Source organism: Tachypleus tridentatus, chromosome 6 (assembly GCF_004210375.1).
Source record: "Tachypleus tridentatus isolate NWPU-2018 chromosome 6, ASM421037v1, whole genome shotgun sequence".
Lineage (NCBI taxonomy): Eukaryota > Metazoa > Arthropoda > Merostomata > Xiphosura > Limulidae > Tachypleus > Tachypleus tridentatus.
Window position 1 is genome coordinate 12,761,391 of NC_134830.1, and position 15,304 is coordinate 12,776,694.

Consider the following 15,304-nt stretch of genomic DNA (forward strand, 5'->3'; position numbering starts at 1 on the left):
CCCCATATACGGTATTACCTCCAGGAAGAAATGGGACAGGAAACCTGTTAATTTTAAAGAAATGAACTTGTTATTGTTAATTTGTAATTTTTCAATTTCAGTTAAAATGAGAGTTGTAAATATTTTTATATCAGTACATTCTAGGGAATACTGTAATTACTTTTAAAATAAAAAAGTAGAGGTTTACTAATTTTTTTGTCCTTGTCTTTTTTACAATAAACAATAATGTCCACCCAAACCTAGAAAAAGTCTTACAGTATTTCTGAATGCATTAAATATTTTACATTTTGCTACATTATTATGTTTGTAATAACAGATTTTAGTTTAAATGTGTTGTTTAATACACAAAACAAGTTTGTGTTTTGGTCTGTTATTATGAACCTAGATTTTATATATTTTTTGTCAACTAAAATTACTAACATGTTTTTTCCTATTATGAACTTATAAATGCTAATTTAATTGTTTGCTTTTGTGGATATGAGATGTTAAAATTCTCTTGTTGAATTTATATGGTGAATTTACTTTGTATGTATATTCATTATTTGAATTGTTCATAAATGTATTGAATCACTTCCACATTTAGAATGACAATCAGAACTTGAGATTCCGTGTTGACCTGAGGCACTGTTCTTATTTGTTTTGAAGTACTCTGTATTTGATTTCAAAGCTTCCTCTGTTGATCTTGTTTATATTGTTTGTGACATTAATGAACCTTTTGTGATGTTGTAAATCCTTCCAGGAAAGCTGACTGTACATTATGTATATTATTTATTTTCTAAAGACTGTAGAATTAAATCCATATCTCACTGATGTCAATCTTCAGTTTCAGTTTTATACAGTTGTAGAGGTTAATATAACACTTTAATCTGCAACACAAAATGGGAGGATTTCTTTTGGCCAACATCTTTGGTTGTAATGGAGTATAATTGATATAACTCTTATTTAAGTCCATGTGGTATCTTGTAGTGCTTGATAACCTAGTAGTGATATTTTAGAAATATATCACAAAGAAATGATACATATTGTTTTGATATCTTTCTGTGGGAAGTACCCTTGACAGTCGGTATTCTATTGAATACAGCTGTTGATCCTTAAGATTTTGATACATCTCTCAGTGCAAAGTGGCTGTATTGAGTTTATGTAACATGTTTATATTTCCTTGTTTTTGTATTAGGTAATAATTATTATATTTTCAGGCAATGTAGTATGCTTATGAAACTTTTACCAAATGGGTATGTTCATTTCTCACTGGCCTCTATCCAATACACTTTAAAACTAATACCAAATTTTGAATAAGGTTGACTGTGATACAGCTTATAATACAAACATTTGTTTTGTTTAAGGTAATGACTTATGAGGAATTCAGATGCAAATTATATTCAGATCATTTGTCTTAAAGCTGTATGTGCACAGGTTGTTTCCTTTACTGCTGAAATAACACTCTTAAAAAAACTTTTTAGGTTAAATAATAAATAATGTAAAATTTAAATCAATGTAAATAATCACAAATAGCACTGCAGCCATATCGAAAATCTTTATATTTACATAAATATATATGTATATATAATCACAAAGTGAAATAATGATGTTCAAAACATTTTTTCCTCTTCCCGACTGCTGTATAATATTTATATTAATCAAAATTGCAGTTGTTTAAAAGTAGTTTATTCTATTCTTACAGTATAAAAAAATTGCTTAATGATACATTGAAAACTTTATTATTCTAAAAAAGAAGCTTACCATCCACTGATATTATAGCTATTATTTGATATTGGATTTGCCTATCTAAGTATTGGTGTCACATGTTTCAGTCTTTTATTCCCATTCTTAAATGCCCTTGGCAATATCTAGTTTTCAAATCTCAGACAGTGTAAAGCACTTATTCTCAATGAAGCATTGAGTATGGTTTTCTCCTGATGAAGTGTTGAACATTGTTCCATTATGGACTGAGATTTTCACATTGTCTTGCATATTTCCATTAACATATAATTTTGTTAAAACAACAACAAAATGAACTAGATGTGATATTTTGTATATGAATTCCTGTATTGCTATTGTAACCACAGTAGCTAATTCAACCTTCCCTCTTCTTTCTTGTCATCTAGTATTTCTCTGGGTGGGGTCACTTTCAGTTGAATCTGTTCATGTTTTGATCCATTGGGAGATGGAGACACATTCAATCCAGGGTTTTCCTCAGGGACTCTTGAAGTTGTCTTTTATTGTTGATCCTAGTTATTCTGGAGATAATTTGGATTCTGTTTTCTGAGGTCTTTCTTTTCTTAAGTCAGCTTCTTAAGAGTCCAGTTTCATCAAGCATCTCTTACTCTCTTTCTTCAGTTAGTCACTTAAGTTTGTGTGAGATTTTGTGGCTTTTCTTTTGTGCAAGTTCAGTGTACCTCCTTTGTTGGTGAAAAGGTGGGTGGGGACAATTTAGCTATTCCTCCTTGACCTGATATTTCTGTTTTATTATGTAATAGCATAGTCAAACCTTGTTTGTCTGTTTGTTTTGGTTTTTACTTCCAAATGGAGATGCATTTTGTTTCCACAGGCAAAAAAAAATTTTTTAAATGTGTGGGTTCCAGGATGGTTCACTATGAAACAATTACATTTTATTGCCTGCTTGATCCTTACTTGTACCAGGATTCCCCACCAAAAAAAATTGTTGGTACAATCTTTCCATTCCATTTATACAGATGGTTCCAAATCAGGTAACTCTGTGGGCTCTGCCATGGTTTGTTGTGGTTTTGTGGAGAGGCCCAGAGTCCCTCCCTACAGCTTCTGTGTTCACTGTTGAACTGTATGCCATATCTCTTGCCCTGGATCATATTGAAGCTAAGCAGTACCCAACTGTACTATTTATACTGACTCGCCAGTTCTCACTGGCCCTGAATTGCTTCACTGGCTCACATCCTGTTTTTGCTGATATTCAAACCGACTGGCTCATTCTCATTACATCTAATCTATCAATTTTTCTGGATACCAGACGCTGCTATTTGAATGAGCTTGAATAGACTTAGAATCTATCTGCTCTGGCATCTATCACCACTGTGCCTATTCTGTTATTTGACTATGGTCCCTATTCAAGGCTTGGCTCTGTGCCAGCTGGCAGTCAACTTGGAGTGAGCAACACAACTATATTGGACTTTAGCCGTCTAGCTTCTGTAGGTTCAGAAGAGAAAGTTGTTCTCAAAATTATGCATTGGTCACTGGTTTTTTTTCAATCATCATTTTCTTTTATCATGGAACTGATGTCACCAGTGTGTAACACTCAAATCACTAACAACATTTTACTGCCACCTATGCATAAACATGTTCTGTCCCAAGGTTTTCCATAGCGTTAGAAGTGTTGTTGTTGTTGATGAGGACACTGTCCACCTTGAGTTTTAGTTTTTACCATCTTTTTTACATTTAAGGGTGTTTGATATTGTGGTCTTTTAAGAGTCTCAAGTCTCTCTAGTCTCAGTTTTGAATGGGTGGCCAATGACATGGCCATGATGTCCCAGGACTGGAAAGACCAACTTAAGGTGACTAATGAACCTGTTTGAACGAACCACCGTTTGAACCAGCGGTTGTTGTCCTAGCGAGTTATTATTAAAATTTTACACGCTTTAAAACTTTTATTACTTTACCTTTTGATAATGGCTGTAATGACACATAACCCGAAACAGGACTGGAAAGGCTAACTTCAGGTGACTGTTGGTGTTCTTGTACTTCTGTTAGTCTTCCTGACAGGTTATGATTATTACCATTATGCTAGAAAGTCCTTACAACTTCTCTTACTCTGCTTTCTCTTAACATTGTAGACCAGGTGTCAACATTGGTTTTATGCTTATTCTGTTTTCAATGTTTTGTTTTTACCTTCATTTCATTTTATGAATTTTACACATTTACTTTATTTTTAACCTTTACCAGATGTTTGGTGCAGATAGCCTAGCTTTTTTGTGCCATAAAACACTAAATCAACCAACCAACCAATCTGACCTAGATGAGGGTTGTTGAATTGGTTAGAGTGAGGTCATTACTATTGATAGACACCTCATATTCTTTCAACTGCAGATGCATGGGTACTTTAGGTTCTAGTATTGAAGTTGGTCTTGTGATTATACCTCCACTTCCATTATTCTCTCAGCTTGTGGTTTTTACTTATCTTAACATTGTAGATTTTCATGTTATCAGTGTTACTGGTCGGTGGGTGGTAGTGACAGTTGGTTCTGTTCTGCTGGGATATTATTCCTGTTTGTTTGTTCTTGTGCCTGGGATAGGGGAGATTGGTGGACAATTGTTGCTCTTATCTAACCCATTCTTTGATCTTGGGTCCATGGTGGTGCCGCTCACTCTTTGTTGGCTTTCTTAACCACAGGTGTGTGGTGTCCAGGTTTGAGGTTGCTGAGGCATTTCTTCACATTCTCATAGTGAGTTAATTTTGTCTACAGGGATCAGACTCTACAGTTCAGGGATTTAGCCTTGGTTTGGTGTCAGTGCCATATATCTCTGCCACGCTTCACAGATTTTCATCATGTTTCAAACCCAACTCAATCATCTCCCATCCAGCTCCCATGAAATGGGAAGGTGGACTTACCTACATGATGGTTCTATCTCTCTGAGTTTGTGAGCTTCCTTTAAATCTTGAATTTTGGGGATGAAGACACCTGCTACATCTTCAGTTTCAGTGCAACTAATGGATCCAATCTCAATGCATTGATCTCCCTAGTCTCTTTCATCAACTTAGCTGATGGTTGGTCTAGCTTATTGTTATGTGCATGTGTGTAGTGTGTGTGTGTGTACATGTCTCACTTCCTCTGTATCTTCACAGACTTCTCCTCTTTTTTTTAACATTCATTACACCCCAGATTTTACTATTGGGACTAGGAGTCCCCACCAGTTTCCAGTTATTGAGTGGTGAACAGATGCTATTCCTTCAGAGTGTTACAGTATGTTCTGTCACTCTTGGAAAAGAGGGCAGAGTTGGGGTCCCTGTTACCCAGGTTTCTGAATGTTTTCCCAGATGTCATTAGGAGTGGTACCAGCCTGTGTAGATGCCAACTCATCATATCAGTTCAGATTTGACACAATGCTGCCTGATTGGGGTGGGCATGGTCCTTCTCTTTGATCATTATCAGCTTAATATATTGTTCATGGAAGAAAGTCCTTATAATTTCAAATGAAAACTGGTACTGTTCTAGGTGCTTGATTGAGTACAGTACTTTTCCCATAATTCTTTGGGCAAGTGAAATACTGCTTGCCCACATGGTTGGGGTGAGGATGAGTGCTCGTAATTACAGATTTAATGAGATATGTTTATTTGGTTGAGTAAGTTGTACAATCCCATCATTCTGAATCTGATGTTGTGGAGGAGGAAGTTTGTGTTGCTTACTTTCTTCTTATCTTTCTGTGGGTTTGTAATACATCATTCTAGGGCTATAGGTTTGGATGCACTCAAAAGTATATTTATATATAACACTGCAGTGAAATAGCCTTAGCAGCCAACATTGGATATAGGTACTAAGACAATCTTAATTCTAACCATGAGTTTTGGAACATTGGCTATCTTGTTGCAGTTGGCCTATAATATGATTACTACTGTGTTTTTGTCCACTCTTGATACAGGAAATATGTTCTGGATGCAGTGTGGTTTCCCAGTTGTACACCACATTTATCATGGTACACTCCTGTTCTGTGCAGATGCTTTTGTATGGGATAATGCCTGCAGCAGCCTCTCAACTTTCTCAATGTGGGGTTCTGGCTATAGTCTCATTGAATAATAATTATGTTTTGAAGTAAACATTTTACTAAACTGAAAATGTATTTATAATAATACTTTGCTAACACTTTCCCTCTCTTCCTTCACACAACAACTGATGTTTGTGACTGAAATTATGCAAGTCTTAATAAAATGATTACTTCAGTGAGGTGCTTATATATAGTACCTACCAGGATAGAGGGCATATTGGTATGCGGAAGAGATTTGCATATTACATATTGCCAAGAGCATTTAAGTGAGGTATGAAATACTGGAATATGTGACACCAATGCTTGGATAAACAAAGCAATGTTGAGGAATGAGCATTAACATTTTTCATACTTAACAGCAGGAATTATAGAATTAGGGGACACAGATATAGGCTTAGGCAAGATTGAAACTGTCTATCGCAATGACAGTTTTATTTTTCAAATATGATGGTTGACTTATGAGATGTTGCCTTGATTTTATGGAGGCAGTAAATTTGAGTGGGTTTAAAAGAGAGTTTTGATACATACATGTGTAATAAGAGCTGGCATTTTTTTTTTATATTTAATAGTGTTTAGTTTTATTCAATGGATGGGACAGTTGAGATGGATCAAGAGGTCCATTGTTGTTCCTAAACATTATGTTAAGTAATACTGAAAATATATTTTAAGTTTTGGAAAATGTTAACTTTATATCTTGTAAGTTATGTTGCATAGTCATGTAAGAAATCTACAAGCATTTATATGAGAGCCAGTAGTTTAATTGAAACATGAAAAGAGGTTGTCGACTTTTCATTAACAATTTATCTTAGCATAATTTATAACTTACAAATAAATGTAATGTGAGTTTATTGAGCTTATATTTACATTGAAAGTCACTCAGTATTTGTAGAATTGGAAATTATGCATTACAATGACATAAGATAGTTATAAAAGATGTCTTTCATAATTATTTGATTGCTATTTAAAAATTTTTTTTATAGAGGAGACTGTGAAGACTTCACAACATTGCCAGACAGTATGCTCATTTCTATAAAACATTTCAAGTGGGTATTTTTTTTAATGAAAGCTCATTTGGAATGTATAATGTGGATAGATTTAATGAGCTAAACAATTTTCACATAATGGTATAATATTTCATGATATTTTGTGGGTAACAACTGTTATTCTACAGGAATGTAAATCCAGCTACTTATTTTTGACTGGCTGTTTACATTAATATTTAAAAAAAATCATTTCTTTAGTTGTAGATTTAAAAAAATTAATTTTTCATGGATTTTGTTTGTCACACCAATACTTAGATCAAACCAATACTTGTAGTAAGCACTGTATTTACTATTTAATATAAACCATACTTAATCAGTTTTATAAAAATTGTATACATTTTTATAAAATAATTAATTTTGTTTTTGCCTAATTACAATAAATATGCCTGTAGAAGATAATGATTATTTTTCCACATTAAATAATGTGTTTATACTTTAATCATAAGTATTTTTTATCTCAAAGAGAAACAGAATTCTTACTAAAAAAGATTCTTTGTATTTATGTGTGTATTGAGCCAGCTATAATTGTTACATTAATTCTTGTTCAATAGTAGGAACATATTGTTTGTGAATTTGGAAATGCACTGAAATAATAGTAAATAATTTATTGTGTTCTTGCACATTGTAAAGATCAGTGAAATATACAATTTGTAGAGATCTGGAATACTTACTGGGTTTTCACATCACTGAAAAATGACCAAAGACACAAAGAAAAGTAATTGATTATTGAAAAAAGACTTAACATAAATGTCTTAGTATTATTTTTTCATTATGACTTTTGTTTGAGATTTGATAAATAAACATCTTTCACTTTTTAGAGCCTTTTCATGATTAGTTAAATCAGTTCTTAAGTTTTAAGTAGAAATCAAGCAAACTTTAGGGAACAAAAATCACAGAAAGGAACAAATATGATATTTTGAAAAAACAAACAAACTTTACTGTGTAATTTAAATAATAGTTGGAAATTTAATTTTTATATTGAACAAATGTTTACTAATAATAGTATGACATGTAGAAGGAGTGAGTAAAATTCCAAAAGAGAGAGAGAGAGAGAGAGAGAAAGAATAATTTGAAAATCAAGAGAAAATTGCTAAAAAAAATTTTTTAAAATATGCTTTTGTAGTTGATTGTATATGCAGAAGTGAAAAGTAATATAAAATGAAATATTCTCTGAATAAAACCTTTTAGAAGCGTAGTGAAGCTTAAGTATGTATTCTAATTTACTAAAATTTTTGAAAATTTGTGACGTAAGTCAGTGGTGATTATTCATTGTTAAAGAAATATAAATGTATACAAACTTTATTAAAAGTTAGTGGAAGCAAAGTTAAATATAAAGTAGTTTTATAAAAAGATAGTAGAAGTAAGGTTATAAAATATACACAAAATTTAAATAAGTATTAATAGAATCAATATTATAGTTTCTATTTTGATTATATATATATATATATATATATAAGTATTAGAAAATATTTGTTGCTTACATTTTTTAGGATAATGTAAACAATATTTCATTATGTAAACAGCTGTTGCTTTTCACAGTATGAAGCTGGTAAAATTGGCAAATTGTATATGGTAATTTTAGATGTATAGAATCAAGTATATATATTTTTTAGTTGAAAAGAAACTTCCATGTTTGGTACTTTTAAGATAAATATGTTATTTTTTTCTGACTGCTTGTGCAATTGGATTAGTATGAATATGTATAGTCATTTGGAGTATTGTGGCAAACTATTTAATACTGTGGTGTGGTTAAAAAAGGAATCTTTTTATGCTGACTTTAAAATAAGGTAAAATATTAAAAGTAATATATCTTTGTATGTATTTAATGGGATAAAATAATAGTCATATTAGATAATTTATGTTTTTATAATACAATGAAATTTGTCAAATTATGCAGCTTTTTAAAATAAATTATTGTACAGAGACACAACAAAGTAGGTAAGTGTTAAAAATGCCTGCAATTTACTCTTTTTATTTTGCTAAAATACAGTTTTAAGTTAAAAAAATGATAAAGATTATGATAACAATACACTGGAAAATAATGTCCTGTATTACTTCCCCCTTCTCATATTTATAACTGTATCTTTTATTTTTTTATTTGTAATTCAATGAAGTAATTGATTATTTTGCTTATGTTTTAAATTTTAAAATAGATTGAATTCATTGAATAAGCTTATAATGCTTTTACTATCTTTACTAATCTTAAAACTAGTAGTTATGGGTATTTATATTATATATGCTGTATTTTCAGTCTAATCCTGCAGCAAAAAGTTTACTGCTAAAAGACTTCTTCACATATGACTTTTATAGGTGAGATAGCTGTGAATTGATACAAGGTGTTGGTATGTTGGTAGTTCTATCATAATTAGTGGAAGCAACAAATGTATAACTAAGTACAACATTTTCCAAAGAATGTTTTTATGTTATATAATTGTAGATTTTGTTTTAGTTTCACAAACTTTAATATTTCTGACTTATTTTTAAATCATTATCTTAAAAAGTAACCAGAATTTATTTAGTAAAATTAATGTTTCCTTTTTTTATAATTATTTGAATAAATTTTATAAACTTGTAATAAAATTCATTGAAAAGTAGGAATCATGTTGAAAAGTTATATTGTATTTATCGATGTGTATTTACACTTGTTGACAACTTTAACGGTCTCTCAATGACACAGCAGTATGTCTGTAGACTTGTACTGCTAGAAACTGGGTTTCAATACCTGTGGTAGGCAAAGCACAGATAACCCATTGTGTAGCTTTGTGCATGACACCAAACAAACAAAATTGAACTATTTCTTGTTGACTGTAGATGAACCTGTGTCTTAATTTAAATCATGGGATGATGTTAACTGCAGCTTTATATATGTGTTTTATAATTTATCAAGTTTAGTAACTAAGCTGTATTTCAGTCTAAAAAATTTAAGTTTTGAGCAGGGCCACTGAGTTAGAATCAGTATATGAGTGATATAAAATATATGAAGTTCTTATTTTATGTTCTAGCATTTCAATATTGGTAACTTGAGTTCCTAATTTGTACAAAACTATAAACTTTAATTTGAACCAGTGCTGTACTCAACATACCATGGAACATACAACAATTAGTGTTTAGGTGTTTTTCGTAATATTTATTTTTAGATTAAGAAATTAAATAATGTATAACATGAAATTTTCAAGTATAATTTACATTTTGATACCAATGTTAATGTTAATGACATAAATTAATAAAATAGTAGTTCAATTAAAGTATGAGTGTGAGTAAAGAAATGAAATGGCATGGCTTTTGACCTGTGGTTTATATGAAAAGGGTTAAAACTGTTATCTGCCTGGCTTTTATTTTTTTAGCAAAGGCATTTATGATCTGTTTGGTGTCGAGTGATTATAATAAGTCATTTTCTGTGCACAAAAATACCAGTTCATTTAGTCTCTCTTAGTACATTATTGATTGAAGTATGTTTTTTATCCTTTTTTAGCATTTGAATGATTTTCTCTCAAACAGTTGTTTGATGTGAAGCAGAAGGTACATCTTCAAGATTTTCAATTACCACTATTCTGTTGTTTATTGAAAGTTTCTTAGTTATTGTACGGACATCTGAAGGGTAGAAATCACTATCCTTGTCACTCTCTTCTTTGCATAGCATATTTCTCTTCCTTTTCTGTGATCTTTTGACTTTACATGTCTCACATCCTGACAGATTTTTACCCTTTTCCTCATATTTGAAAAAAGATATTTGTAATTTGTGCACGAATGTTTTGAGAGATGTTAGCAGATGTGAAATTTTATTGACATCTATTTGGGCACTTTATAGTGAATAATTTATTTTGTGTAATTTGTCTATGATAATGCTTCATAATTCTGTCATTATATCTATTTCTTGTTCTATTTGTGGCATAAAACTTTTTGACTGTAATTGCTGTAGAGGCTTTTTAGAGCCATTGTCTGTAATTGAAGAAAGGACTTGCGTTATGGCTTTCATCTTATTTTTAAGGCTTGTATTGCATCAGAATGGACACTCCACTTCATGTCTGATAACGTTTTTATCATCTGAAACTTGTATTTCAAGCACAGTGTATAGACATTTCCCAGGCAGATTGAGCTAAGAGAAACACACAAAGCTTTGGCACAACTACAAAGAATAAACAAGCTTCAGTACAGCATTCCACACTATATTCTTCAACCAAACTGAGTGAATGAGGACAGCAGGGAATATTGTCTGCTTGAGGGTTTTTTTTGTTTGATCAACACTTGCATGCCAACATATGTGCTTCTAGTAGTGGATGCATTTTTGTAAGACTTTCCACAGCAATCTTGAATTTTTATATTATTTTTTCAATTAAATTAAAGAGAACCCTATTAAGTTCTGTTTCTGTGTGATTTCTTATTGGTACAAATGTGGAAGATATCTCTATAAAGCCGTCATTTAGAATGTATCTAAAAGTTATTGTAAATTGATACATATGAATATGTCTGGAGTAAAATCAGTAGATGTTGAGTAACTCTTGGACGTTTTGATATCCTGGGTAATTGCAGTGAGAACATTGTGTAGGATTTCTATGAACTTGTCACAGATAAGTATAAAACATGACTTTTTTTATGTATTTTGTCATGTGTTTAGTAAGAAATGTATCATATTCATCCTTTTGCTCCACTATTCCAAAGTAATTGCCATTATGTGCTGAACCAACTGCTTCATTGCTTCTTCTGGATGATAGAAACTCTGTGACTGAGGGAATATGTTTTAGAATTTAGTGTCAGTATTCTTTCTCTGACTGTCTGATCTGTTAAAATTTTGTTGATTTGTCTACTTTTGGTTTTCTAAATAACAAATTTTGTGATACAGTTTTGCTGCAGCAAGCTAGTTTCATGCTGACTAAAGTCTCTTGCAGTATGTTTCCAGTGAGAGTCGCCACTTGTTGCTTGCGAAAAAGTTGTCATAGCTGTTGAAAATAATTTGTGTAATGTAAAAGACATTTCTCTTCAACAGTGATTAGCAAAGCCAGTCTCTTTTAACATTTATCCCATTCAGTTACTAACAAGAAAAAATTAGTCTTTGAGCATATTTGTATATTTTTATCACCTGGAATTTATTTTGTAGATATGCTTAAATCCACCTCCATGTACATATCTTATTTCATCAGAAACTGTGTTTGTGTCCCAGTGTTGAATACAAAGGATGGGTTAGAATCTTCATTGCCATTGCAATAATTGATTTTTTCCTGTTGGTAAGGGTTGAATTCAAGTTGATAATGAAGCTAACAGTCAACAGTCATTACCATTGAGAGTTGCAGTCTGTACATGATTGTTTTCACCATCTTGATTGGTGGTTACGTTTTTAACACTTTCTGATTGAAGGCAAGGGCTTGATTTGATAGATGAGGTTGATGTTCATTAGCACTGTTGCTAACTCAGTTTTGGCTGATGAGGGTTTCAGCACACGAGGATGAAGTTCATAAAACTCTTCACTTCCTACTTTCAGCTACTACTTTTTGAATTTTTTCTATATCATTAGCTTTTCCCAACTACTCTTGTGTTTGTACATCTGTATAACAGATGAGGTGAATACTAAATGAATAATATGTGTATACATTTATATCCATGCTTGTGTGTGTGTGGTTAGGTGTCTGTGTTTGAATCCCCATCACACCAAATGTGTCCGTCTTTTAAGCCATGGAGGCGTTATAATGTAACGGTCAATTCCACATTTCATGGGTAAAAGAGTAGCCTGAGAGTTGGCAGTGGGTGGTGATGACTAGTTGCCTTCCCTCTAGTCTTACACTGCTAAATTAGGGACAGGTAATGCAGGTAGCCCTTGAGTAGCTTTGTGAGAAATTCAAAACAAACAAACAATATATTTTCCACTACTGATTTCAAGATACTCTTTTCAAGCTATTTGAATTATAGATAACTAACATACTAAACCTTCATTAGTAAAAGTATCATCTTATGCAAAAACATTATCTACTCATGCCAATAATCAAAGGGTTGAATGTTTACAGAAATACTTTGAAGAAATGTCAACTGCATGTGCCTCTTACTTTGGTTACTAAAAAATTAGTTGTTTGGCTTGGATATATTTGCAATCCTAAATTTCCTTGGAAGTATTAAGATTTCTAAGACTGGTATTGTTTGAAGTATGCTCAGGAAATCAATTAATAATGTTGAATCATAAAATAGCATTTATCAACTGAGGTTACTTGGTGGTGTTAGTATATTTATTTAAATTGTACTCTAATATAAAAAGTTTGGAAATGTTTCAATCTACAAATACATTGAGAAGTTTGATTTTAATAAATTTTCTTGACTTCTTTATAGATGGGCAGTATCAACAGTAATGACAAGACAAAATTCTGTTCCAACACCAGATGGGGCTTCAAGAATCCAAGCACTCATACCTTTGTGGGACATGTGTAATCACGTAAATGGAATAGTGAGTACTTTTAGGAATTTGTTAAAGTCCTAAGAAAATGAAATCCAACATGATGAAAATTTATTTACTTTTATCACAAGTGAGTGTAACTGACCAACAGCAACACAAGAGTTGAAAGTAAAGGAAAGAACAAAAAATAACCATAACATTACAATACAGCATTATTTCATTCATTTATAAATATATTAAGCACAGACTAGCAATGGCAAGCTGCTCACATTACATTGATCCTTATGGAAAATTAAGGCTCTTGTGCTCAAACAACTCGTAGAAGTAAAATAACTTAGTAGTTATTAAAAATGAGCTACAGTTATTAGATAAACATTTGTCTTTACCAAAATACCAATTGGAAAATGCCACGTTATTATGCCTAACAAGGTGTTGCATTTATGATGAATGGTAAGATTACTGAGCATGTGTAAATCTGTCTGACATCGTGTTTGTGTGGTTTACAGTGGTAAGTAGACTGGTTCATTTAGTAAAATAAATATACTGAAGAACATCAAATAATACCTAATTGAATATATAAAATTGAAATTTGTTTTCAATAAAAAATAGTCTTAAAAGAAAGGAAATTTTTTATTATTTATAACATTTCATAAGAGAAAGTATAATAATGCAAAATAAAAGTTTAGAAAATTTAATACAGAAATCAGACTGCATAAGAAGCTTGCACCAAATTTTACAGAATTTGATCTGTGTTTCCTTGGGTCATACCATCACTCTTTGTTCGCTCTATCTGTCACCTGGAGAGACCTATGATCAATCAGACCTTGATGCTCTCATTGAATAGTTGCCGTCTCCCTTTTTCATCTTGGGGGACTTTAATGGACATCATCCTTTCTGGGGAAGTGCTGATATTGATAGGAGGGGTCCGCTCTGTAGAGGGTATGCTCTGTGACCACAACCTTTCTCTTTTCAATACTTTTTCTTCTACTTATTTTGTTCATTATTTTATCATTTTTCATGGAGGGTTGACAATAATCCATGAGGCAATTATCATTTTCCTATAATCTTGAGAGAGACTGGCTGATGTCGATGCCACCAGACCCATGTGCTCCGGCAGAAGCTGGATCAGGCAAACTGGCTCTCTTTCACTGCTTTTGCAGAACTTGATCCTGCCATCATCTGTAAACCATCAATAGACAACCGTGTGACAGTAGTAACTGATTGTATTATACAAGCAGCTACTTAATTTATTTCTGAAACCTCAACACGTTTTCCACTATATCAACGTCCATGGTGGAATCCTGCCTGCCACATTGCACAGAAAGCTCAAAAAATGAGCAATATAATTCTGTCCCCCTCTCAATCTTGCTCTTTGATGGCCAGGAATTAACTGATACCCAGAGCATCACCGATACTTTTGCTGAGTATCGAGCACTTCTGCTTCTTCTTCAACCTTCTTAGCCATCAAGACTCAGGCAGAGCAATCACCTCTTTCCTTTTGAGCTCATTTTCTCTATGACTATAATTTTCCCTTTACACTGGTGAAACTCAAACTGGCCCTTCATTGGTCTGGCAGTACATTGGTTGGACCTGATGATATACACTATGATATGCTGCACCATCTACCTCCTGCTTCTCTTGCTATTCTTCTGATTGTTTTTTAAGTGGATCTGGCAGGAGAATTTTTTCCTAATGCCTAGCATCAGGCTATTGTCCTACCTTTCTCCAAGCCTGGGAAGGATCCCAAAATTCCTTCAAACTGCCATCCAATTGGTTTGATGAGCTGTCTTTGTAAGACCTTAGAGAGGATGGTTAATGCTCATTTTATTTGGTTCCTTGAATTAAACAACCTCCTCTCGCCCATCCAGTGTGGGTTCTGATGACAGCACTTTACCATGGACCACCTTATTTGACTTGAAATGTCAATCAGAGAAGCCTTATTCAAACGACATCTTGTACCAATATTCTTTAACATTGAGAAAGCTTATGATACACCATGGATGTATGGCATTTTGTGAGACCTCCACACATATGGGTTACGTGGCCATTTGCCCATTTTTTAAAAATTTTTTTAATGGAAAGGAGATTCCGAGTTTGTGTGGGTTTGACACCCTCCCATTCTTTTCTACAGGAACTTAGAGTCCCTCAGGGCTGT

At 32.6% G+C, this 15,304-nt stretch overlaps 1 protein-coding gene across 1 annotated transcript in view; it reads left to right on the plus strand.

Moving 5' to 3' along the window:
* Positions 1 to 6,707: 6,707 nt before the first annotated feature.
* Positions 6,708 to 15,304, plus strand: part of LOC143251939 (actin-histidine N-methyltransferase-like) — a 40,342-nt gene continuing 31,745 nt past the window's right edge. The window contains exons 1-3 of the mRNA XM_076503320.1: positions 6,708 to 6,773; positions 9,025 to 9,083; positions 13,086 to 13,200. Coding sequence (XP_076359435.1) covers positions 13,105 to 13,200 — 96 coding nt within the window. The 5' untranslated portion in view covers positions 6,708 to 6,773; positions 9,025 to 9,083; positions 13,086 to 13,104. The remainder of the gene's footprint in view (positions 6,774 to 9,024; positions 9,084 to 13,085; positions 13,201 to 15,304) is intronic.